This window comes from Colletotrichum fructicola (genome assembly GCF_000319635.2).
Source record: "Colletotrichum fructicola Nara gc5 chromosome Unknown KSG_Nara_v1_contig02, whole genome shotgun sequence".
NCBI lineage: Eukaryota > Fungi > Ascomycota > Sordariomycetes > Glomerellales > Glomerellaceae > Colletotrichum > Colletotrichum fructicola.
In genome coordinates, this window is record NW_027094052.1 from 2,852,994 (window position 1) to 2,876,806 (window position 23,813).

Sequence of the window (23,813 nt, forward strand, 5' to 3'; positions counted from 1 at the left end):
CTCCGGCGAGCCCCACGATGACGATCCCGTCGCTCTGCCGTGCCTTGTCACAGCCACACTGATGTAAACCAACAGCACTTTATCTCTGAAGGCCAGGTTGCTGGTTTGATGAAGTAGGATTTTGACAGACGACGGACTGGCACATTGCATTGGGGAGGCGAGCTAACGCGACAGGGCCAGTGCAGGCTTAACGTGCCAGCACGAACTGTTGACTTTTGTTGGTTGAGCACAACGTCAACCGGCATCGTCTTGCTAGTGTCTTGGTCTCCTGTGAGAGGTCCGGTATGTGTACCTCCTAGTCCGTTTCGCATCGGTACTTTTTGATGGCGTAGAGTTAGCCAAGTGTGGACGAAGACCGCTAGGTTGCGGAGGAGCTCGCAGGGCTCGTCGGGCTCGAGACATTGTGTCAGATGACGGGTGTTGCGGGATGGAAGGCAGAGCAATACCAGGACGGACTAATGGTCTGGTTGGGGCCACACAACCGTGATAATATGGTGCGGCTGGATGTTGCTGCCCGTGCCGCCACCGCCGCCTTTCCTGATGTGCCTCAATCAATACAATGTCATCAGCGGTGCAGATGGAAATTTCCAAAATGGCGAACCGGAACAGGGGATATTGGGGATTAAGGTCAGAGTAAATCAGGGTTGTTGTGTCGCCTTTTGCAGTGCGTGCGCGAGTGCTCCGACGACAAGTCCCGGCGTCTGGTAGGTTGTTGAGGAATGCACAGTCACCCATTGGTAATTAAGTGACGGCTGGTCCTTGTCGTCCGAGATGGCCGGGGTTGATGTCGAATGGAAAAAGAGATGGAAATTATGTCGTCTGGTAAATAGATTGCCCCGACGCGGTGGTTGGGTGGTACTATCGAGATGCCGAGAAACCAACGACGAGGTCAGAGCACCCCGTGGCTCTGTTGCTGCTCCGATTCGCGACGTAGGTTCATGAGCAACATGTCTCAGCTCAGGAACAGCCCGACGACGGATGCTGATGGCGATTGTTCCATCGCATGGGCGTCACCGATCCGATGCCAAAGGCAGAGCGGCCTGATGTTGAGCTTGGCAACAGGCGCGTGAGGTCGTAGAGGAACCAATGAGGGAAATGGGCAAGTAGGTAAGTGGCAGGCGCGATAAGATAAGACACATCGCGTTCCTTCTTCCTCGAGGACCAAGATGCCTTGGCTTCTAAGTCTGTTCGGATTAGGAACGGCAGCAGGAAAGAGACATCCGGGAGCGGGAGGCACGGAAACCACAACGAGGAGGTGCAGGTCAGACATTCCAGAAGGTCTTCCTTCCTTCCTCCTTCCTTCCCTTTCCTGATGTGACCGAAGGAAGCCGCTGCCTAGATAGCTGGAGTGAAGGCAGGTACGGGCCATGCAAGCCACCTTCTTGGAGGTTGGGCTTGGCCGGAGCAGAGAAAGAAGGAGGGCACGATGGAAGGAGGGATGGAAGCCGAGCCAGAACGCAGAAGGCACAAGGTGTGGGTGATGTCCCCCTCCTTCCTTTGCACTTCTTCTTCGTGCAGTGCAAGTGCAGTTTGTCTAGGTAGTTGGGTTGGTCTATTGTTGCAACTATCTCGCTGCAAGTCACTCCTGTCCAACGAGATGAGAGGCGTGTCGTGGGCGATTGGCCTTAGAAAGGCTCTGGGCGACGGCAGAAGGCGCGTCGAAGTCTGCACCGAAGGTCAACCAGAAAGCCGCCCGCTCTGTGCCACTTTGTAGAGGTTGCAACACCCTGCCAAATGGCCTGCACCGCGCTGCAATGGCACGCTCTGCTTGCTGCTGCTAGGCGCAGTGGAACGCCTCGGCGCACACTACACGAACCTTAGTAACTTAACTTACAAGTAGGAGCAGGCAGGCAGGCAAGCAAGCCAAGACTCCAGAGGCCGCTGTAGCCTGGCTCTTCGTGTTCTTCTGTAGTATTCCAGCGCTTCCATCAGGTTTGGAGGGTCGCATGCTCGGTTGAGGATCCTTGGTCGAGGTGAACAGATAAAGCATCTCGTAAGGTACGGATGGCCGTACCTTACCTTATCATGCCTGTTGATTTGGCCTTTCCTGTACGGGCGACGAGGAGAAGAGGCACTGGCAGATGTGTGGAAGGTGTAAACTACTTTTACCTATCCGTACCTAGGTAGCCACATACACACACGATCCGATGTGATGTGACGATGGGTGTTGATGGTGCTTGGAGCGGGATGGCAGGCTGCCCGCGCTAGGAATGGGGAATAGCGAATGAAACCTAACGTGACAGTTGAGAACAGGGCATCTTTGGCACTTTTGACTGCGCTTTAGCCCCTGCTTCACCTTAGGTTGGCTTGCTGAAGCATCCAGGGAAGCTTGCCTTGCTCCTGTCTGCTCGGACCCTCGAGTACCGGCGCAGCCCCTCCTCCTCCTCCTCCTCCTCCTCCTCCGGGACCAGCATCACTGACGGGCGGGAGGTGGCTGCCAGGTGTTGGCGTCAGTTCCAGTGCCTGTGCCTGTGCCTGTGCCAGTGCCGTTGCACGGGTGGCACTTGCACCTGCACCGCACCTGCTGCACCTGCACTTGCAATCGCCAGCGCAGCCGGGACTCGTCTGCAATTCTCTCCACACCTGCACTTTTGCACCCGTCCAGCCAGCCAGTTTCTTTTCCTCTCCGACATCCATCCAGCATCCGGCGCAGGCCAAGACTTTCTCTCCACTACACTGCTGCTGCACCTTGAATCATATTCCACACGCGACCGAGCCGACAGACAACAAGACAAGCCTTTGGCGCTGGGCAGGGCATCCTGTCTCTCCCAAGACGACGGCGTCTCCCATGATCACCGGCAACTGCGTCTCCAGGCAACTTTGGGCAGACGGGACCTTGACCTTGACCTTGGGCCATTTCTCATGTCGACAGGAAAATGCGGCAAATGATATCCAGCATCGCCTGTCTCCGGGCACCCTCGAGCAAAGCGAAACCGCGACCAAATGTCTCTTCACGTCAGGTTCCGTCAAACCGGCAGCCAATTTCACCGCTAGACCGCTTCAGCGCTGGCAGCGCAGCTGGCTCCAGAGCCCAAGGCCCTTTTGCTCGGAGCAGGTGCAGGAAAGACAGGGTCCCCAGACAAAAAAGATAACGGGCTTCTCCAGCACTCGACTGCTGATATCGAGAATGGATACAAACTCTCTCTGCGCTGAATGTCCATCCCACGGATATTAAACGCACGCGAACTGTATTGCCCTCTCCACTGCAAGCTCCATCTTTCAGCCAGTTGCCACGACAGAACAAGGACCAAATTCGCCCAATATGGCACGTTGACACCCTCTGACTTGTGTCTGCCGCGGTTCCTGGCTGTGGCACTGAGCATTGGCGCCATATGGGCACCAGCGCTGTGCCAGTTAACTTGGAAGCCGAACAGGAACAGGAAAAAGGCCGGGAATGACAAGGACAAGAATTGCTCCGCCGCGGGGCGCGGGGGTTCAACCGTTGTCGTTGCACAGCAGCACCACAAGGCACAGGGCCGCAGACCACCGACTCTTCTCCTCCATCTGCCCTGCGCTCAGCGGGTGGGCTGAAGGGCGGCCGATGAACCACCCCGTCATCATCCCTGTCAGCTCGGTTCGAGGCAAAGGGTACCGAGGGAAACAGGGAGATGGCGATACAACACAGACGCCGTCAGATACAAGTGTCCTGACGCGGGATCCCCCGCAGTCGCCCGGTACCTCAGACAGTAGCGGAAAAGTACTCGGCGGTATTCGTCCGCCTCGGACTCAGCACGCCTTGTGCGAGGAGAGAGCGTCCGCTCACTTCAGTTCAGTCTCTGGCTCACATCTCTCTGCCAGCACCAGAACCAGCAATATCTCCAGCTGTCACATGCATTTCGCTCCTTTTCTCGCCTTACCGCAGCTGCGTCTCGTTGTTCGTGGGCCTTTCTCTTTGCCCACCGGCGCCGCAATCTTTCGAGAGTCATCTCAGACACGCTGTCAACCCCACGCGACAACTCGTCTTTTGACTGGTTCATCCTGTCATGTTCGACATCAAACCCAGACGGGATTGCCCAGTTACCGAGATGTGGCTTCCGCTGGCAGTCCTGGTTCAGATGTGCCATTGGCCAGGTTGGGCTGGCTTGGGTCAACGGCGAAGGCTTGTGCCAGCCGCCAGTTCGTCCAAACATTGTGTCCAATCAACATCTCCCGCCTTTAGTTTGTAGCTAACGCTGGTCAAAGAAGACCTCACCTCGCTTTACCTCATCCACCCATCCCAGCTCAAGTACCGTTCCAGCCTCACCCCCGTCGACGACAATTGTCCGCGTCTTTTTAGCTCGCGGCGCCTGGTTCCTTGCCCGCAGCAAGCCCAAAGTTAATTGCACAGGCTTGGGGTTCTTCACAGGCGCCTCTTGAGATTCTCGATGCAGAAGAAGCACGCAAGCTGGCTGCTCAGCTGCCAATCAATCGTTGCCCTGGCCGCCTCCTCCGCCGCCGCCGTTGTCATTGTCCCTACATGCCCAACCCTGTCCTGCCATGCCCTGTAGCGCGGCAGATGCAGCAGCATTGCATCGCATCGCATCGCTAGCAGGGGTGGGCAGTGAGCAGGAGGGTGGGTTTTTGGTGGGTTTGCAAAAGGACCTGAGCTAGGTTGAGGCTAGACGCTAAAGGAGCAGCAACCAGCATGGCCTGGAGCTCAGTCTATTCAGAAACCCTCTCGGAGACTGACAACGGATGTGCAACGCTGTATTCTCCTACTGCCCACAGAAACCGGCCTGAGTATTGGGTCCATGTCTCGAGAGGTTTCTGGCTATTCCTCTTCGTCGACCGACACTGGCCACGAGCACGGTTTATTAGCTGAGACTCGAAGACCATCAACGATGATTACTCGGAATCGTCACACCTTGAACATCCGCAACGATCCGCGATCAGTAGTCCCACCGGATCTACTGCCAGCCTTTCGTCTGTTCGCTTGGTATTCTGTCAGATATCCGGGCTGGCAAAGCGGGTTGGGAGCATTCTCAGGTACCGTGAATACGAGTTCGTCGTGACAGGGATCGCAAGCGCCGCCAAATGGACGTCTTATCCTCGTCTCTACTGGCGGGTGCATTGATCATTCTCCGTCTCGTCTCCTCTTCCCCCCCGCAATCCTCTATCACGTCTTATCTCGCTGGCTTCCCGTGCTACGGATCCCGTTGCGGCGACCGGGTTGAATCTCCGTTCATCGCATGTCATCAGTCATGATTTTTTTCATATATCCCAGCGGCGGAGACCGGATATTGTATGACCGCACTGAGTCGGACGTGCATCGAGCCGAGAACTAGGCTCCTCATAGTCTATTGCCTGGTCGTCTTGAGAGGCAGTCTCGTCTTTGCTAATACTCTTAGATCCGGAGTCGTCTTCTAGCCAAGTTCTCCGCATTTGCCCTCCTCTTCTCCAACGTCGTCGAGCAGCAGCGCACCTCACAACTGAATCTTGGAGTAAGGGAAATGGAAAAGGCATGCAACCCCCTCCAAAGACTCGATGACCAGGGCCCCTGTCGCATCGACTGGCCACATCTTGACCAGAACAACCTAAAATCGCGGGCAAGCCAGGCAAAGCAAGGTACCTGGAACCCTGGACTTTGTACCTGCAATGAGATGGGGACTCCGTCTTGTCAGGGAATCCCTGTCCCTCAGGCATCTGGCAACGGACCCGCTGATCTGCTCGTCTTCACCCTCCCACTCTCTCTTCTCACTCGCTCTCTCAACTCTCTGTTCATCTTTAGCCTTGCCTACCACTCTTAGTTGTGTCTCTCGAGCTCTCTATTCCCCCGTCCACTAAGATCGAGAGAACGGCCAGGAACCCAGAGGCGAGGCACACACACCCCGAGAAGCTACACTTCTCACACACCCACCCAACCCGGCTCGCCTTCACGTAGGTTTCTCTCCTTCGGTCGACGTCGCCGCCCCCGGTCTCCCCCTTTGCCTTCCCCCCACCCCCGTCACTGCTCTCAAGTTGCCTCCTGGCCCCCCGTCTACGCACATGATGTACTTTCATACTGCTTGTACAATTCCTACATCCCTCCCCCGGACGAGTTGCTTGGTGAGGTTTATGATCCATGTTCGCCGCCTGTATATCTCTAGCCAATCTCTCATCCATGTAATCGATGGCTGCCAGCAAGCACGCTCGACACAGCTCGATACATTTATACACTCCTCTTCCCCAAGCCATACCTTTCTCGAGGTATCGCCGTGTCTCTCGACTTCATCAGTCTACCTACTTTTACCTTCTGCTTGTGCCTGAAGTAGAACTCATCTTTCCGCATTAAATCCTATTTACCCAAACCACACGGAGTCTTGGACGTTCGGATCTGCCCGCTTCCGCTTCCACTTCTACCTTGACCGGCACTCGACCTCGCATATGCGCCACCAACATCTTTGACAGTTCACTCGTTACAAAACCTGACAAGATGACCGCTCCCATAACTCAACAATCAACGGCGCAAGCCAAGGAGGCTGCTGCTGCCGTCGCCTCTGTTCGCAAGAGGAGAAGACGCGCTCCCGCCGGAGGTGCCGCTGACGACTGCTTCACATGCTCCAAGAGGAACGTAAAGTGTGATCGCAGACGGCCCTACTGCTCACAATGTCTCGAGATTGGCAACGAGTGCTCCGGCTACAAGACCCAACTGACATGGGGCGTTGGTGTCGCCAGCAGAGGCAAGCTCCGCGGCTTGTCCCTTCCCATCGCGAAAGCGCCACCCGTGGCTGGAGTCGCAAAGAAGTCCCCAGTCCGCGCCCGTGCTAACTCAACCGCCACCTCCGCTGGCTGGGCCGACGTTGACAACATGTCTCGAAGGAATTCACGCGACAATGGCGGCTTCTCACCAGAGCACATCGTTACCACCCCAACCACCCCCTACCCTCACAGCTACGACTTCCTCTCCATGTCGCATCCCGAGCAATCTTCGTCTATTGCAGCAAGCCATTGGGGCAACCTTTCATATTCCAGCAGTATACCAACTGATGGACCCAACTACCGCAAGCTGGGAGCTCATCTGGGCCCGATTCCCATCTCGAGCGCTCTGTCTTCTTCACTGGAGTCCGTGAGCGACGCCGACTACATGTCACCCATCAGCCACTCATATCCGAGAGACGACATTCCCTTTCTTCACAGCCCTACTGTCATGTACGACGGTTATAGCACGCATGGCTCTCCAGTTCCGCAGAGCCCCATCTCCGCCATTCTCATTGACCAGCGAGCCCCCACGTCTTGCCCAAGCCTCGTGTACGCACCGTCCGAACCGAGTTCGAGCCTCACGTCGCACATGGACAACTTCGAGAGCCAGTTGAGTCAGAAACTGATGCGGGAGTGTGACACTCTAAGTGAGACGGCCTGTCCGGCTCTGCTATAGGATCAAGCTCGCTGACGTGACGGCTTTAGGCGTTCCCGAGATGGATGCGTACAGCACAAGCTGCAACTCGAACAGCAACGTATGGACCTCGCCTCCTCCCGAAGAGATGTCGCCGCGACATTCAGACCACCAGGCGTCGGCTCAATGGCCTACCATGTTTGAGCCCCAAGCCGTCCACGTCAACTCGGATCTCATTTCCAAGATGCCATTCTTCATGGACTACTACAAGAACATTATGTGCCCGTCAATGGTCTTCATTGACGGCCCCAGCAACCCTTACCGCGAGCACATTCTGCAGCTCGCCTCGAACAGCCAAAGCTTACAACACGCCATCTGCGCCCTGTCGGCATGCAACTTGCGGATGAAGCGCAGGCTCAGTCTCGGCCAGGACACACGGGAGCTCTCCGAGAAGCTCATGGCAGAGAAATCCGCTGCTGATTCAATGGCGGATGCTCAGCCTGATGACCAGTCTCTGTCAGAAGAGTACCAGCACCGGAACCTGGCCGTTCACTTGCTCAACCAGCAACTGAACGACCCGGCCAAGTCGAGTCATGACTCGGTTTTGGCAACTATCCTACTGCTCTGCCACTACCGCATGGTGGAGTCTGGCATTGCCAAGTTCCATACCCAGTTCGCCGGCGTCAAGAAGATTCTCTCCATGAGGCGCTCGCAGAACCTGGCTCCCTCCCGCGACTCCGCGTGGATGGAGGCCATCTTCACCTACTTTGACGCCATCTCGGCGAGCATCAACGACCGCGAGGCTCAGCTCAACACTACTTTCTACGGTGTCATGCCCGACGCCCAGCTTCTTCCTCCTGGCGCTGAGAACATGGTCGGCTGCGACCGTGAGCTCTTCAAGACCATCAGCAGGCTCGGCAGACTTAACTTGCTTTCTCAGCACCGCGCGGTTCAGAGCACTCTCTCTCGCAACGTGCCATCGCGGTCTCAGTCGCCGCTTGGCTCGCCCCTGGGCCACGCCTTTAAGGGCAGCCTCAACAGTCTTCAGCACCATCAACTGGGAGATATGTACAACATGCCTAGCCACCGTTTCGACGGCAATGGCTTCGGTTCAACGCTGGATGATGATGAGTTTATCTGCTCTCCCGTCACCTACGACGACCACCGCAACAACTTCTGGCGGGAATGGAAGGAGGCCCGCGTTGCCCTCCAAAGCTGGGAGTTTGACTCGGCTCGCGTTCACGCTTCGCTCCCCGGCCCCGCAACCTCTGCACAGGTCCGAGACCTCGGCCATCTGTCCGAGGCGTTCCGCTACGCCGCCCTGCTCTACACGGAGCGTCTGGCCTCGCCCAACGTCCCGTCGACGCACAGCAACTTCCAGAACCTCGTCTCCCAGGTGGTCTACTACGCGACGAGCCTTGAGGCCGGCAGCCAGGCCGAGAAGTTCCTCCTCTGGCCCCTGTTCGTCGCGGGCAGCGAGTGCGTCAACGAGCTGCAGCAGAACATTGTCCGCAGCAAGTGCCGCGACATCATGGCCCGCTCGGGCTACATGAACAACCTCGCGGCGCTGGACGTGCTCGAGAAGCTCTGGGCCGGCGAGTGGGAGAAGAACGAGCCGCGCAGCCCCGCGGCGGTCAAGCTCGAAGCGATGCGCCGAGGTCCGTTCAACTGGACGAGGTGCATCGGGGGACCCGGCGTGGAAGTGGAGTGGATCATGTTTTGAGCGTGGCTTGTGCGAGTAGGGAACAAGGGGACGCCATGCAATAAGGGGAAAAAAAAAGGAAAACAGGGGAAGGGTATTTTCGTTTTTACTGGGACTGCTGGGTTGTTACGCGAGTCAAGCGCGCGGTTGAGGCGGTCCGGAGAGCGCGCGATGTTTGGTTTTACACACTTGGTTTACTCGGCGACAAGCTGGGCTGGTCACGACATGATGAGAAAGGGGGGCTGGGTGGACATCTACCTGTAACTGTACAATAGTAACTACTAAACATTATGCATATTTACGATCAGGCGTAATTCTGGGTTGGAGGGATTGAGGGAGGAGGAGGATAGCCTCAGCGCAAAAATACAAAGCACGATGAAAGGCCGCACACTGCACACTGCACACAACCCTGGACCAACACGCGATCTTGATTACACAATACCCGCTAGTGTAAGCTTATATCATACTTTCAGTGTTCATTAATGATGCGAAAAAGAAGCCTCGGCCCGGGCTTCTTTTTCAGGGAGACAAGGCTCAGAAGAGAGTTCAGGCTAGAACGACTAGAAATTAATGAGCAAAGCTTTTTCATCTGGACAATTGATTTCCGTCTGGACAATGTCCGATCAAGCTTGGACATCAAAGTCAAAAGTTGCGATGGCGTGCTCGTGGTCTGCCGAGTCGTGATGAACGGTACCTGCGTTGCGGCGGCACTCGGGTTCCAAAATGAATGGCACACTTTGTAGAGCGCTACCTTTAGCACCTCTTGTTAGGATGCTTACCTTCTTCTTTTCAAACATTTAAACTCAGAATATTATTCTCTAGGAGCTAGAGTATTTTCTGGATATTTTAAATCGATTTTAAAGCTTTATGTGCGGGTGTTCTAGGCGTGGGTTCGAGTAGCTGCTCAAAAGAGTGCCATCTTTTTTGGAACCCAAGTGGGCGGTTGCTTCGTCTACCGAACAGCGGGCAGCGGCGAAAGGGCAAAGCGGATCAGGATCGGCCTTTCAGGGTCTCTCTCTCTCTCTCTCACTCTCTCTCAGCGGAGTGCAAGCGGATAGTCAGTCGCAACTTGCCGGAACTCTGGGCCTTTCTCTCTTGTACAGCGTCTCATCGCGTTTGAGCTAGGCTAAGTAAGCTGCGAGGCTCGCTTTTCCTGGGGGTGTGTGAGTGGAGGATAGAAGTGTCGGTAGGAGTAGGAGGGTGTGGTGAGAGTGAGGTGAGGGGTGAGGGGTGAAGCAGCAGAGGGAGGGGGAGGGGGAGGAGGGAAATCACAGGTGAGTTGCGTGAAGTGCACCGCCCAGCAACCACAACCACCACAAGTCAGCAGTCACTCAGTCACTCAGTCATTCACTCAGAGGGGGGACGGTGGAAAGAGGGTTCGGTGGCTGATTTGCCTCCCGCTCTTCGCAGTGCGCCGCCGCCGTCGCCCCTCACCCCGGCTCGACTCCACAGGCGGTCTTGTCCAGTCGCAATCGCTCCAAGCGCCGTTTGTGGGAGCGGGAGGCGCATGTGGGCGCGATCCATCGCCCATGTGTCTGCTGACAGGGGTCTGGTCTGGTGTCTACATAGTACCTAGGACGGTCTAGCTATCTTTGTCTCTCGTTGATTACATACGCTCTGTACGTACGGCGCCGCCGGAAGGAGACATATCTTATTTTTGGCGAGGAACGGGGAGAGCGCCAAAGAATATTGATGGAGTGCAGTGTGTTTGATGTGACGTGATGTATAGTGCGCGGTAGGAAACTTGGTTTTCCCATCCGGAGGCACGAGCTTTCGGATATGCGATGTGGATATACGGGTACTATACGCTGGATATATCGCGGCGAGATAATGGGATATGAATAGAGTGGTGGTTTCCCGTATTGCTTGCCTGCCTGCCTGCTTGCTCGCGCTCTCATGCGAAAGCCGGGCTGGATGGACCCTGTTATTTCTCTCGCTCGGTTCCTTGCCTTATGTGATCCTTGCACCGGGCTCGGTTGCAACAGACCGAGGCAGGAGATGGGCATTTTCCTTTAAGCGTTTTTGAGTTTCTTTCTGTATATGATTTGCAACGCTAAGAGCGCGGCGCGGTGTTGATCGATGTTGAAAGGGTCCCGGGTCTCGAACTGGAACTGGGTTTCGAGGGGACAGCGCAGACAGACATCCGCTGGTACGACATATCTCGGAGAGGGGCTAGGAGGACGGAAGTACCGCTGCAAGTCTGAAGATGTCGAGCAGAACAGAGAGAGTGTAGTGTGTAGTGAACAGCCGGACGAACAGCAAGACACAGGGCGCCCGGGGATGGACGGATCGAGGAGTTTGGCGCATCGATGCGCACGGGGTAAGGTATCCAGACCGGCTGGCGAGCAACACAACACAACAGCAGGACCAAGTACCAGAGGTACAAAGCAGAGCAGAGGAGGGCAGGGTCAGGGATCAGGGGCTCATACGGGCTGGGGAAGAAGGGCAGGACAGGGTATGCCTTGAAGAGCCCACTCGAGCCAAAAAAGTTCCCATGTGGGGGTGATAAGGGAACGTTCGGGCCAAGGAGCCAGGGTGGTTGCGGGATGGGGAGATGTGATTGGAGAGCCGGACGCGGGACTGGACGGGCGTTTGTGGTCTTCGATCTGGCGAAGCATGGGTTTGGCAGGGGCTCTTTGTGGTGGCAGAAGTGTGGACAACAAGAAGGGGACGATTGAGGAAGAGTGAGAAGGGAAAAATAAAAAAGGATACTTAGTAGAGGAAGGGCAGGCAGGACATGGGACGGAGAGGGGATGGGTACGGCTGCGGTAGGGATGCAGGGGGTTTGCTAAAGAGTGGAGGATGCCGATGGGAGGTTAAAGCGAGGACAGAACAGGGGGCAGGGGGACGAGTTGACAGAACAGACACTGACAGACAGACAGACAGACAGACAGACAGGCAGAGACAGAGCAGGGGAAGTCGAGGCGGTGGCGAGATCCATCATTCCCGCCTGCGAACTAATAACCTAGACGCGCATATGGCATGGCTGGCTCTCCCCTTCCCTTCCCTCCCCTGGGGTCCCGTACCTACTGCGGACTACTCTAATCATGCCGGTGTCTGTTCTTGTCGCCGTTGTCGACCAGGGTGTGTATGTGTGTGTGCCTCTGGTAGGTAGCGTAGCATCCTCTGCTCCCCCTCCCCCATTTCCGTGGCTGCTTCGTCTGTGCGATGGCCCGGAGAACGACGGAGTAAGGCGGACGGAACGACGTCGTGAGCGTCCTGCCTCGTGCATGCCACTTTACCGTGCAGCAGCAGCATGTCAAGATAGCGGGCTCGGGGTCCTTCAGCTGCGGGAGTTGTTTGACTTGTGCAAATTAGTCGGCGACGAGAGAGAGAAGGACCATGGACCGTGGACGATGGCGAGACAGTGAGATGACGGCGCGTGGGGGTCACCCAGCGAGTCTGACGGGCTTCCTCTCGGGGATTTGAGTTGTTGTTCGTCGTTGTTTGGTTCCTTCATCTCCGTGATGGGCGGCCTTGATGTGGTCATCCAGGGTGATCGCATATGTCTCCCCCCCCTCTGAGGTCATTGCGGATTTGAGAATCGAAATTCAAAAGTGGTGAGGATTTCGATCAACACTCTTCTCTGCCCTCGCTCCTCTCCCCGGCAGTTATGACGACAGCCGGTGAGGGAAGCGAACATCTCTCACTCGAGAGGTGGTGCATACCAAATACACGTCAACCAACCTGACGTAGCCGCTGCACCTTGCCGAGTTTCCATCTTGGTGTCCGTCGGCCGCCCGGAGCCTGAAGAATAACGCACACGCCCAACATTCTGCGATGCTTGGCTTCTTGCAGCTATCTATCTAGTGGCCAGAACCTGGTTTAAGGTATGTGCTAGTTAGCCTGCCGGAGCGAGCAGAAAGAAAAAAAGCACGCACATCTCCACCATCGCCAACGGAAGAATTGAAGGCCATGAAGCTAATGGATAAGGGCACACGATCGGGTTCGTCGGTGTAAAGGCAACGCGAGCCGAGGACCCTGGGTTCTCCTTGACGGGGTATTGGGAGTTGTCAAGTCCCGCGTGCTCAGGGATCGGAGGACGGGGATCGAGGCTCGACGTTTCTTCGCCTCTTTGCAATCAACTTCACAGCCATCAACAGAGTCAGGGCATTCAGGGGAGATTGGGCAGGCTTGAGTCGCGACTTTGCTTTATTGATGGTACAGCGGTGTACGGATGCACACCGAACATGGAGGTCCCCTATCCAAACCCTAAATTAAGCTGTTGTACACTCCGACAGGGACTTCGATGCTTCAGACGTCCTCTCCTGGTCCATGAACTCCGTCAAACACCAGCAAGGACATGCCCCTCGCGCCTAAATTCCGCATCATTATCGTCTTCCCTTCAGCCGCGCCACTTGAACCGGCTCTGCCTCAGCATGTCCAACAGCCCCGTGGGCAGCAGCCCCTTGTCCACAATCACAAGACTGCCGAACCTCGCGATCATGTCCTTCGCGTAGAGCCCGCAGATCCACTGCTCGTACCCGCCGAGCCCGTACCAGCCCGCCGGCGTCGACCCCAGCGCCGCCTCCACGTCGCCCGCCAGCTCGATCCCCTTGGCCTCCGGCAGCTGCCGCAGCCTGTCCAGCACCCGGCCCAGGCTCGCCGACGTGCGCCGCCGGTGTCGCGTGAACTCCTCGAAGCTCATGAACGGCTCGTCCCTGAGGTCCGTGAAGTCGTCGTTGTGCCACCACGAGCCCCTATCCACCGCGTCCATGTCCTCGTACCGCGCCTTGTGTGCCCGGTACTCCGCCTCCTCCTCCTCGAGGAACTTGTCCATGATCTCGTGAGGGTCCTCCGCCACGGCCTCGCGGATGAGATAGAGGGGCACAAAGGGGTTCTTCAACCCCAGACCACCAAGCGAGACGGGGAAATACAGATACCCGTCAGGGATGTCCGTAATGCCAAACCTCTCGCCTACCATCCGCTTGAGCCTCGCCCCGGCGCTGCCCCCGCCGACCTGGTTCTCGTCGCTGTCGTCGCCGCCGCCGTTGTCCTCGCCAAACAGCCGGTGTTGTATGCGGTGGAACGTCGCGAGCATGCTGTCCACGTGCGCGCGGGAGTAGCAGTTGGCGAGCTGGCCGCAGTTGGTCCCGAAGAAGCGCGCGCCGTAAATGTTCCACGCCTGGATCCAGTCGAAGACGCTGCCGCACGCCTCCAGCTGCAGGCGGAGCTCGTCAATGTGCGCGTCGATCTTGCGCTGGTCGATGACGAAGCGCCCGGACGCCGGGTCGAGCTGGAGGAATCCCCACACGACGTCCCCCTTGGGAAGCCCCTTTACGTGATCGCTCTTGGCTGCCGCCGTCGCTTCCGCTTCCGCCGCCCTGATGTGCACGCTGCCCGTCTTGTCCTCGTTGAACTCCAGCCCCATCATCTCCACGAACTCGCCCATCGTCCTCCACGCCCGCGCGCACGTCTCCTGGCCGCCCCAGAGCCACATGTCGTCGTGGAGGCGGTAGAGCCGGCAGCCGTCGCCGTTCTGGTTGACGGCGAAGTCCATGCAGAAGAGCATCGTCTCGGCGATGAAGTCCGCCAGGGGCGTGCTCAGGGGCGTGCCTCTCCTGCGGATCTGCGCCGGGGTGCTGGGGGGATCTTGCGCGAAGCGGAGGGGACACTCGAGGATGCGCTGGAAGAGGGAGATCCAGTCGTCACGCACGCCGAAGAACCGCAGGACGGCGAAGATGGACGAGTGCGGCACGCTGGGGCCAAACCATTTCAGGTCGGACCGGATGACGGTGATGTCGCTGCCGAGGCGCTGGTGGATGATGATCTCGGACTGGATGAGATGCAGTAGGTTCTGGACCACGGCCGTGTGCGACTTACGAGTGTCGTCCTCCTCCTCGAGACGGTCGTTGCTGGAGCTGTACCCGCCCCTTCTCTCCTCCGCGGAAGCCGGCAGCTGGTCGAGGAAGATCTCGTCGTGGAAGTGGCCCGCGAGCTTCTTCTCCACGGACCCGTCGTCGTCGACGTTCGTCGTCCTGAGGAAGTACCTCCGCCGACGGACTTCCTCCTTGCTCATGCGCCTGGCCGCGGCCTTCTCGACGCCGTGCTCTCGCATGAACCTGACGAGGAGGGCGCGCATCCTGACGGCCCACTGCATCCCGACGTGGTGGATGAAGATGGACTGCAGGAGGTCTTCGTCGGGGAAGAACCGGTACCGTCCGTTGAGCTGTCGTCGCTGGTCGATGATGCTGTCGCCGTCCCATGCCCACTCTCTCCGGGTCTGCATCCGCATGTTAAGGACGTCTGCGATTTCGCGCAGGACGACCTTGTTGTTAAGGAAGTCGTTCAGGATCGTCCTCTTCTGATCGGTGAGGGTGTCTGTCCGGAGGAGCCCGCGGATGGTGTTGCCCAGAGAGTCCTCATCAAAGTGCGTCGTCTTCTCATCCCACGACTTTTGGAACTTTTCGATGTCCTCCTTCAAGTGAGCAAATGCGCGACGGACGTCCTTTGACGACTCGCAGAACAGCTGCTCCAGGTACTCGGTGATGGCGGCCTCGTCCGTCTCCTTCGCCTTGAAAACGTAGTCCTCCCACGTCGCCCGCTGCTGGTGCATCTCCTCCCGTCCGACCGGAACGAAGCTCGCCTCCGAGCCCTGGTCGTCCGACTTGCCATCAGACACCCACTCATTCACCAGCTTCCCGTACAGCTCCGCGAAGCGATACTTTGTCGATTCCACGTCCAGGCTCTGCCGCACGGCGTTCTCGTACCCGCGAACGAAGTCCGCCGATATACAGGGGTCGAACTCGGCCTGGTCGACGAAGCGCTTGAGGTTGGCGATGGAGATCAGGCGGCTGTCGGCGATCTGTGACATGAAGGGGAGGCTCTCTGCTCTTTCGACGAGCAGCTTTGCCCGCTTTCGGTGGTCGGTCTCGAGGGCCGCATCTTCCAAGAGAGCCTGCTTAGACTGCTCGTAGGCTCGCTTTTGCTTGTGGAGCTGGTCGAGCTTCACGTTCGTGATGGTGAAGAGGGTCTGCGACAGGACATCGGAGGAAGCCATCTTGGTTGATGAGGATTTGTGAAGTGGTGAAGACTGCCGCTGTCTGAATGAGACGGTGGTGCTGATGCTCCTGTGAGATCTGTTCGAGTGAAGGGATGGCCATCTCATGAAGCTCTTATAAGCCCGTAGGCCGCTTCTTCCACCAAGTCCAAATGAGGCCATTGTCGCTTGCCGGATGAGTTTTCGGTCTGAGTAACACGGGCTCCAAACATTTTGGCCTCGTTTGGAGATTTCCCACCTGGATGGCTTTGTTGGTGCTTGCTGCGCCCGCCTGGGTCCTCAGGCAACGTCTGAGGCCATTTTGGCCTCAGTGGAATCTCATAGTGCGATGCACCTTTTCGTCCTCAGTTTGCACAGGAAAAATGGAAAATACATTTCTAACCGACAGTCTTTTGAATTTTGATGGATACATGACGTCGAAAGTGAGACGTAATGAGAGGTTGAAAAACGTTGAATGAACCATACCTCATACCTGGTGCTGAATTCGGCAAACGCTCAGTCGTAGTCGTCGTGTCGCTCGTATGTATCGATCCCGCTCGGTATGCTCATCTTCCTCCCACTTCCCGATCCATCACTCTGCGTCTTTCTTCAATCTGTCGTCGATATTCTCATCATGTCTTTCTCAGTCTGACCGAAATCTGAGAAATGCATCCCGCGAAATGCACAATGTGCAAAAGCCCAAGACAGGCCCGCGCGGTAAATAAGTCAGTGAAGGAGGCCGCTAACGACACCGACATCGGCAGTGACGTGATTGCGAGGTTCCGTCGCTGGTGGGTAAGATAAGAAGGCATACGCAACACCCGGGGATTAGTTTCCAATAAGCTCGCGGCCGTCTTTCCCTTTCCTGAAGGCTGGCACCCCGCTGAAGACATGCCAAACGGCGCGCTTATCTTGCAAACTTCCTTCCGGGGAAATTCTCTGCTTGAGCAAGCCGTGATGGGTGCGCGCGGCACCAGATTGCCTCATGGGCAACCAGCGAGGCCATTACCCGTTGCGGGCAAGATGGCCGGGGCGCAGAAGCTGGGGGGTTGCCGAGCTTCGGCAGAGCCAGGAGTAGTAGTAATACTCGCTGCAGAATACTACGGATAGCTGTGCTTCAATGATCTATCAACGGGGCCAGGCGGCAGTTCTCTTACCCATTGGCCTTGCAGTAATTAGTCAGTCTCGCAACCGGACCGGCGCGCGGCCGCAATCGAATGCGAACGACCTTTAATCGACGACATTCCGTTTTCCGACGGGAAACTTGGGGAGACAGGCGTCTTACATAACGTTTTACCTTATGCGTCCGTCCGTCTTTGTTAGTGCCCGGGGCCCCGTAGATCAGCCGAAAGGCGCCATTAACAATCCCGGCCGACAAACTTTCCTCCTCCGTTTCATTCATTCGCCATAAGGAAGTTTTTGTGAGTGAGATTGAAGTTGGAGCCGTAAACATGCCGGTGGACGAGGAACAGCCGCGGCGAGCGGCCAACGGCGCGCAGTCTTCGGAGACGACGCCTCTGCTCAATGGTGATAGCGGTGTTCGCGGTATTGCTGCTACAGCTGCCGCCGCCAACGATGAAGAGACCACCGTCATCGCCGAGACCGTCTCCAACGGCCGTCTGGCTCTCATCCTGGGAACCTCGTACTTTGGCGTGTTTCTTGGCGCCATTGATAGCACCGTGAGTCGTTCACCACACTCCCATGTCGTGGGCTCTGCAGCAGCGGGCAGTCTGACGAAGCCATCCCCGTAGATCATCGCAACCCTCTCCGGGCCCATCTCAAGCGAGTTCAAGTCCCTGAGCCTTCTGAGCTGGCTCGCGACGGCCTACCTCATCTCCAATGCCGCCTGCCAGCCCATCTCCGGCCGCCTGACCGACATCTTCGGCCGCGGCCCGGGCCTGGTCTTCAGCAACATCTTCTTCGCCGCCGGGAACCTCATCTGCGGCCTTGCGCAGACGCAGTCTGCCATCATCTTCGGCCGCGTCGTAGCCGGCATCGGTGGCGGCGGGCTCATGTCCATCTCGACCTTCCTCGGCTCCGACCTCATTCCGCTGAGGAGACGAGGCATCTTCCAGGGCATCGGCAACATCGCCTACGGCTCGGGCGCCATGCTTGGCGGCGTCTTTGGCGGCCTCATCAACGACCACACGGCCTGGGGCTGGCGGCTCGCTTTCCTGGTCCAGGTCCCGCCGGTTCTTGTGTCGGCCGTGCTCGTGGCGGTCCTGGTCAAGGTACCCCCCAAGGCCTCGGACAAGTCCTACCTCGCGAGAATCGACTTCGGCGGCGTCTTCCTCACGATATCTTTCCTCGTGCTGCTGCTCCTCGGGCTGAACGCGGGCGGAAACCTCGTGCCGTGGGTGCACCCCCTCCCCCTCACAACCATCCCGCTCTCCTTCCTGGCCTTCGGCGCGTTCCTCTTCTGGGAGACCAAGGTCAAGCAGCCCATCATCCCCGTCCGCCTGCTCGCCAACCGCACCATCCTCTCCGCGTGCCTGACCAACCTGCTCTGCACCATGGTCATGATGATGGCCCTCTTCTACGTGCCGCTGTACCTGCAGGTCACCGGACTCTCGGCCACCGACGCCGGCCTGCGCATCCTGACGTCCCCGCTCGGCGTGTCCATCATGTCCATCGGCGCGGGCTACATCATGAAGAAGACCGGCAAGTACGTCGTCCCGGGCATCTGCGCCCTGGTCATCTTCAACACCGGCATCGTCATCCTGACGCAGTTCGACGAGAACACGCCCGCCTGGGTCAACTACCTCGTCTTCTTCTTCGCGGGCGGCGGCTACGGCGCCATGCTGACCATCACGCTGCTCGGATGCATCTCCGCAGTCGATCACTCCCAGCAAGCCGTCATCACCTCGGCAACGTGTGAGTCTATCCCGACCGTATTTCAGTAACTCTCAGTGCTAACAAAGTCCAGACCTGGCCCGCAGTCTCGGTGGCACCGTCGGCATCACCATCGGCTCCGCCGTCTACCAAAACGTACTCAAGAGCCGTCTCTGGGAACGCTTCGGCGACTACCCCAACGCCGCCGAGATCATCGGACGCATCAGGGACGACCTCGACGAGCTCAAGCACCTGCCCCCCGGCTGGCAGCCCGGCGTCACCGACTCCTTCATGGAGGCCTTCCAGAGCGTCTGGTACACGATGCTGGGCATGTCACTTGTGGCTCTCGTCTGTATCTCGTTGATGCGGCAGTACGTCCTCCACGCAACCTTGGAAAGACGTTGAGGAGTCGATCATGAGGAGGTACTCGTGAAATGTGCAATCACGGGACCGACGAAGGAATTGACCCGATTTTGTGACATAAAATTGATACAGTCAAAATAGAGTTGGACAACATAAGGATATAGACAAGGAAGGCTCATCGCCAGTTGGATTCATTAGCTTTGAATAATCAAAATATCTCAATCATCGAGCCTGCGCGTCCTGACTTTTATTGAATGTGTGATCTACATTTGTAGTTGAACCGGGAGTATCAGTATCGCCGTCTATACTGTGGGCAACCATGCTTGATGAACCAGACGCATGTAAGTTTGGGGCGGCAGCCCACTGGCGCGTATGGCAGATTCAGAGGGTGCTACTGGAATGAGATACTTTTGATCTGGACATGACACAGCACTATGACATACAAATTTGCAGAACTATATTCTAATGGAGCAGGTAATCTGAAACTACAGCTGAGGAAGGAGCCGGCCGTTGCCTCTATTCCATCCCTCATGATTCAGCCGAGTGACATAAGTACAAATCTCAGGCATACGCCAAGGTGTTGTCGTCCCGAATCTGGCCAGCAATCTTGATAGACGCCTCATTGCCTGCAACACAAGGGCCTCTGACTATGATCTGTGACGATTATTAGCGATGTCCAGCGGTATCACCACAATGAGTCGCTCACCTCTCCCTTATAATCCGAGTCCGCATTCTTGTGCTTCTCCGTGTCCCTCAACAGAATCTCCGTACTCGTGACAGGCGCACCGAAATGCGACCGCTCATCGTCATGAACTCTGTAGTCGTAGTAGCCAGTCTGCGCAACGGCGCCTGCAACCTTTGGGGCCGCCAGAGCGTAAATGATCCTGGCACCCAAGAACACGCGAAGGTCAGAGAGAATCCGAGAAGACAGAGGCGGAGAATCAGCGCCGGCTCTATCAGCAACGTAAACGAGACGCAACTTGCCCGGCGTTTTGCCAATTGCCGGCCGCGATGAGCTGTTAAATCGGGAGGCCGCAGAGGCAACGGGCATCACGCCGCTTTCTGTCAGAGAGCGGGATTGGGCCCAGTGAGCAACCTTGGCAATGGCAGAGGTCAGGCGGTTAGTAGCCTCCTGGTGTGTCCTCAACAGAGTCTCTGGCGTGGCCACAAGCACGGTAGGGGCCACTCCTTGGGTAGCGAGAACCAAGTCAGGCGAGCGTCCAGCAACCGAGTTGAAGGCAACAGAGGCGTTGCAGTACAAAGCCGCGAGCGTCAAGATGAGGGTGTGAGTGTTTGTCAAAGAGTCGGCCGCGAGGAAAAGGTCAGAAGGGCTGAGGCGCTGGGTTGAAGGAACAGCAGCAAGCTGACCAGCAACTCCAGAGACCAAGTTGGCCTGAGTGAAACGAACCATCTCTTCCATGGTGCCGGGCTTCGTCTGCCAGAAAGTAATGACCTCCCTGGGTTCATCCTCCTTGTTCGGAGCAGGCAACTCTTTTCCAGCTTCAGCAGGGGCGTCGCGAATGATGTCTTGCCAAGTCGCGACATTGACACTGCCGCCGGTACCCTCGGGCACCTCGTTCCAGTCCATGTGGCTGCTTCCTTCATCAACAACCCAGATCAGCTGGCGCAGGGAGGGATACGCTTTGACGACAGGTTCAAAAGGGAACGCGCCGGGAGCCGTGATGACAGTGTCTGCGGCAGATCGACGGAGCATCATGGTGAGCTCTTCCGTGGACACGTCGAACGGAATCAGAATGGCCGTGAGATTGGGATAGAAGCTGCAGGCAAACAGGGCAACCAGGATCTCAATAGAGTTTGGCAGGTAAATGGCAACGCGGATACCACCTTGCTCGTGGATATGCTGTCCGATGAGATTGATCTGTCGAGTGATGTCCTCTGCTTATTGTCAGAACCAACAGCGGGCATGAACGCCATCCAAACTCACCCAATTTGTGCTCAATAACGTTCTCGGAGCCCAAGACTGTCAGCAGTCTGCCCTTTCCCATGACACCCTTGCCATCATCGCCAGTTGCGCCAGCCACAACCTTTCTCCATATATCTCTGAGATCTCCGTCGCGTCCTCTCGACCATTTCGAAGCACCGGGGTCCTTGACGTTGAGTCCGCTGTTCAGGGGCATGCCATGAGGAGAAGAGTGGGATCGATAGACGGGCGATTCTCCTTTTTGTCGAACTGGTGAGCCTTGGGCCTGTCGGGCAAGGAGCATAGGATGGGTATCGGGGTCTTGGCTGGATGCAATTCGATAGGAAACGATGACAACGAGCAGGGTGACAATGGCGGTGGTGTAGTTGTTCCATTGTCCGAAGAAACCGGAAACGCCCTCGTCCATCTGGAGCATGACGTTGTCAAAGAACCCCATGGTGGGCGGCGGGATCGTGAAGTCAGACTCGAGTCGCCGGTGTCGGTAGTGCGGAGTGGATGGGTTCGGAAGAGGGAGCAAGTTGACCGATTGCTTTACGTGGCCGGCATGGAAAGCTCGGAGGGTTTAACAAGAGGGAAAAGCATGAGGCAGTGCCGGAGCTCGAGCTCGGAGGTTTCGTCGTGTGAGGTGGGCTGCGCTGGCAGTTCTCGGCGGGGATCCTGACATACCCCCCCGGCTGTGCTGGGCTGACTTTCCACAGAGGTTCCTGGGTGAGCTGCACGGGAAAGACCCTCAGGGCCCCAAGGTATGGAAGGTCGGGTAGGTACTTCAGGGACCGTGAGGCGCTCTGCTTGCCTGTGGTGTTGCTACCTACGCAATCCGCGGCCTGCAAATTCCCGGGGTTTGGGGGAACTTCCACGCCTTTCCGCAGCTAAAACAGGTACGTACCTGGTCTAAAGTGCGTGCGGGTTCCTTCAACAGCTCCGTGCCGGCACCTGTGGAATCTGAGCGCCACCCGCCCCACGTCGGGAAGCTCGCAGCTGAAGGCAGGTACCCACTTTACCTAGCCAGAGTGCGACTGACCGCTTTCTGCCGGTTGCTGTGGCCCGTGTGGCTGGTGCATTGTTTTTCTGCCAGCCATTTCTGGCGAGACACACTGCGACCTGCATCTGCCATATCCATCAACATCGTCAACTCGACCACAGAAGCGGCGCACTGAACCACGCTCGCGCTTGGCGACAGCGCAGCGTCGGAAACGACAACTTACTAACATACCACAGGTTTTCAAAAGAAACGAATCGGTAAGCTGTCCCCACCCGGGCGGGTGCGCAAATCTCAAGCATGACTGACGTGGTTCAGAACAGGCCCTGACCCTGACGCCGTACATCGACCTCGACTTCGTGACTCCAACCTCGAAACCCTCGATACCCAACACAGCACCCAAAATGTCCTCCTCAGTGAGCAGGGCCGCCGTGACCACGCCCGTCAGGTCGACACCACAGAAGACCGCCGCTATTGTTGACAGCCCGGGTACCTGGAGACATCCTCGTCTGAACGAGATCACGAGACGACGCAATGCGACCACCTTCTCCGAGAAGAACGTGAGGAAGATCGCATACAACATTGCCTTTCTCCTCGGTCTGTGGCTTTCTCAGGTTGTCGCACGATCATATGTCCCTACTTCTTGGTATGTTTGACTTTACCCTGAACATCTCGCCCACCTCTAACAGACAGCAGGATCAATCCTTCTCTGCGATCGTATCTCGGCTGGGCGTACTACGCGGTCCAGCTCTTTCCTCTCGTAAACATCGGCATGGCTATGCTTCCGTTGTTCCGTCCTGCCGACGATCTTGCCGACATTCCCCTGACGCCTGCCCAGCGCAAGCTTCTTGGACTGCCGCCCAGCGCAACGGCAGCCACTCCTGATGCTGTGTACAGCACGCCGCCGAGATACTCACGCACGCCGTCCCTGGCTGGCTCACCCGCGAGCAACAGAAGCTTCTCTGGCTCTCCACTGTCTGGACGGGGCAGCCCGGCGCTCGGGTCCTCGTTCAATGGACAATCATACTCGCCCTCTCCTCTGAACGGCAGCCCCTCTAAGTTCTCGGCTAGTCTGAACAGCAACCGGAGGTCATCTTTCAGTTCATCCACCAACTTTGGTGCGAGCACCAACAGCAACCTGGGCGCCAGTACCGCCTCTTCTCTGTTTCCCGACCCCGGAACACCAAGCCCCTCGACGGGCAAGCGCACTAGTGTTGGCTTGAACAACAAGTGGCTTTATGAAAGGGGCAGGAGATCTTCGGGAGGCAGTTGGATGCATTAAGCATGATGACGGTTCTTCGCAAACGATGGAGTAATGCATTCGAAGTGTTTGGGGCTTTAGACTGTGGTTTCTCTGCCAGCTTGGAGAACGGCGTTACGGGACCGCTTGAAGGGTCTTTTCAGGAGATGCCTAGCTCTGTTAATGGGATTACTATACCACCAAGCGGATTCTCAAGATGACGCGCATGAGGAGCAAGGGTTGTACATAGACGTCAATCTACAGAACCTGCGGGTCATAAATGGGACTAGGACTTCGAGGATCACAGTCAAAACACACGTGCATAACTTGGGTCAATCACTCCACAATCGATGTAAGAAGAGCATCGATTCAAGGAGGTGGGGATGAGAAGGACGTCTTGCTCTGGTCTGGTTTCCCTTCACAGATTCTACTGTGCTTAGAGGTTAGATAATGCTACGAGAGATGGACCTTCATTCAACACCTGG

The 23,813-nt window shown here is 57.0% G+C and overlaps 5 protein-coding genes across 5 annotated transcripts; 3 read left to right on the forward strand and 2 right to left on the reverse strand.

The window, feature by feature from the left end:
* Positions 1 to 6,391: 6,391 nt before the first annotated feature.
* BEA4-3 (Beauvericin cluster-specific repressor BEA4) lies at positions 6,392 to 9,014 on the forward strand (the record flags this gene model as incomplete). The annotated part of the gene is made up of 2 exons (XM_032033905.1): positions 6,392 to 7,304; positions 7,363 to 9,014. The coding sequence occupies 2 exons, from the start codon at positions 6,392 to 6,394 to the stop codon at positions 9,012 to 9,014; spliced, it is 2,565 nt and encodes an 854-aa protein (XP_031886904.1).
* A 4,324-nt stretch (positions 9,015 to 13,338) lies between these two features.
* Positions 13,339 to 15,993, reverse strand: CGGC5_v003549 (uncharacterized protein; the record flags this gene model as incomplete). The annotated part of the gene is made up of 1 exon (XM_032033903.1): positions 13,339 to 15,993. The coding sequence occupies one exon, from the start codon at positions 15,991 to 15,993 to the stop codon at positions 13,339 to 13,341; it is 2,655 nt and encodes an 884-aa protein (XP_031886899.1).
* A 1,430-nt stretch (positions 15,994 to 17,423) lies between these two features.
* fnx1 (Multidrug resistance protein fnx1) lies at positions 17,424 to 19,209 on the forward strand (the record flags this gene model as incomplete). The annotated part of the gene is made up of 3 exons (XM_032033902.1): positions 17,424 to 17,651; positions 17,724 to 18,846; positions 18,899 to 19,209. The coding sequence occupies 3 exons, from the start codon at positions 17,424 to 17,426 to the stop codon at positions 19,207 to 19,209; spliced, it is 1,662 nt and encodes a 553-aa protein (XP_031886898.1).
* A 519-nt stretch (positions 19,210 to 19,728) lies between these two features.
* On the reverse strand, positions 19,729 to 21,545 carry CGGC5_v003551 (uncharacterized protein; the record flags this gene model as incomplete). The annotated part of the gene is made up of 3 exons (XM_032033901.1): positions 19,729 to 19,821; positions 19,874 to 21,063; positions 21,113 to 21,545. The coding sequence occupies 3 exons, from the start codon at positions 21,543 to 21,545 to the stop codon at positions 19,729 to 19,731; spliced, it is 1,716 nt and encodes a 571-aa protein (XP_031886902.1).
* A 309-nt stretch (positions 21,546 to 21,854) lies between these two features.
* On the forward strand, positions 21,855 to 23,370 carry POM34 (Nucleoporin POM34; the record flags this gene model as incomplete). Its single annotated transcript, XM_032033900.1, has 4 exons — positions 21,855 to 21,866; positions 22,328 to 22,348; positions 22,412 to 22,734; positions 22,785 to 23,370. 4 exons carry the CDS (start codon positions 21,855 to 21,857, stop codon positions 23,368 to 23,370), a joined length of 942 nt encoding a protein of 313 aa, XP_031886901.1.
* Positions 23,371 to 23,813: the final 443 nt, after the last annotated feature.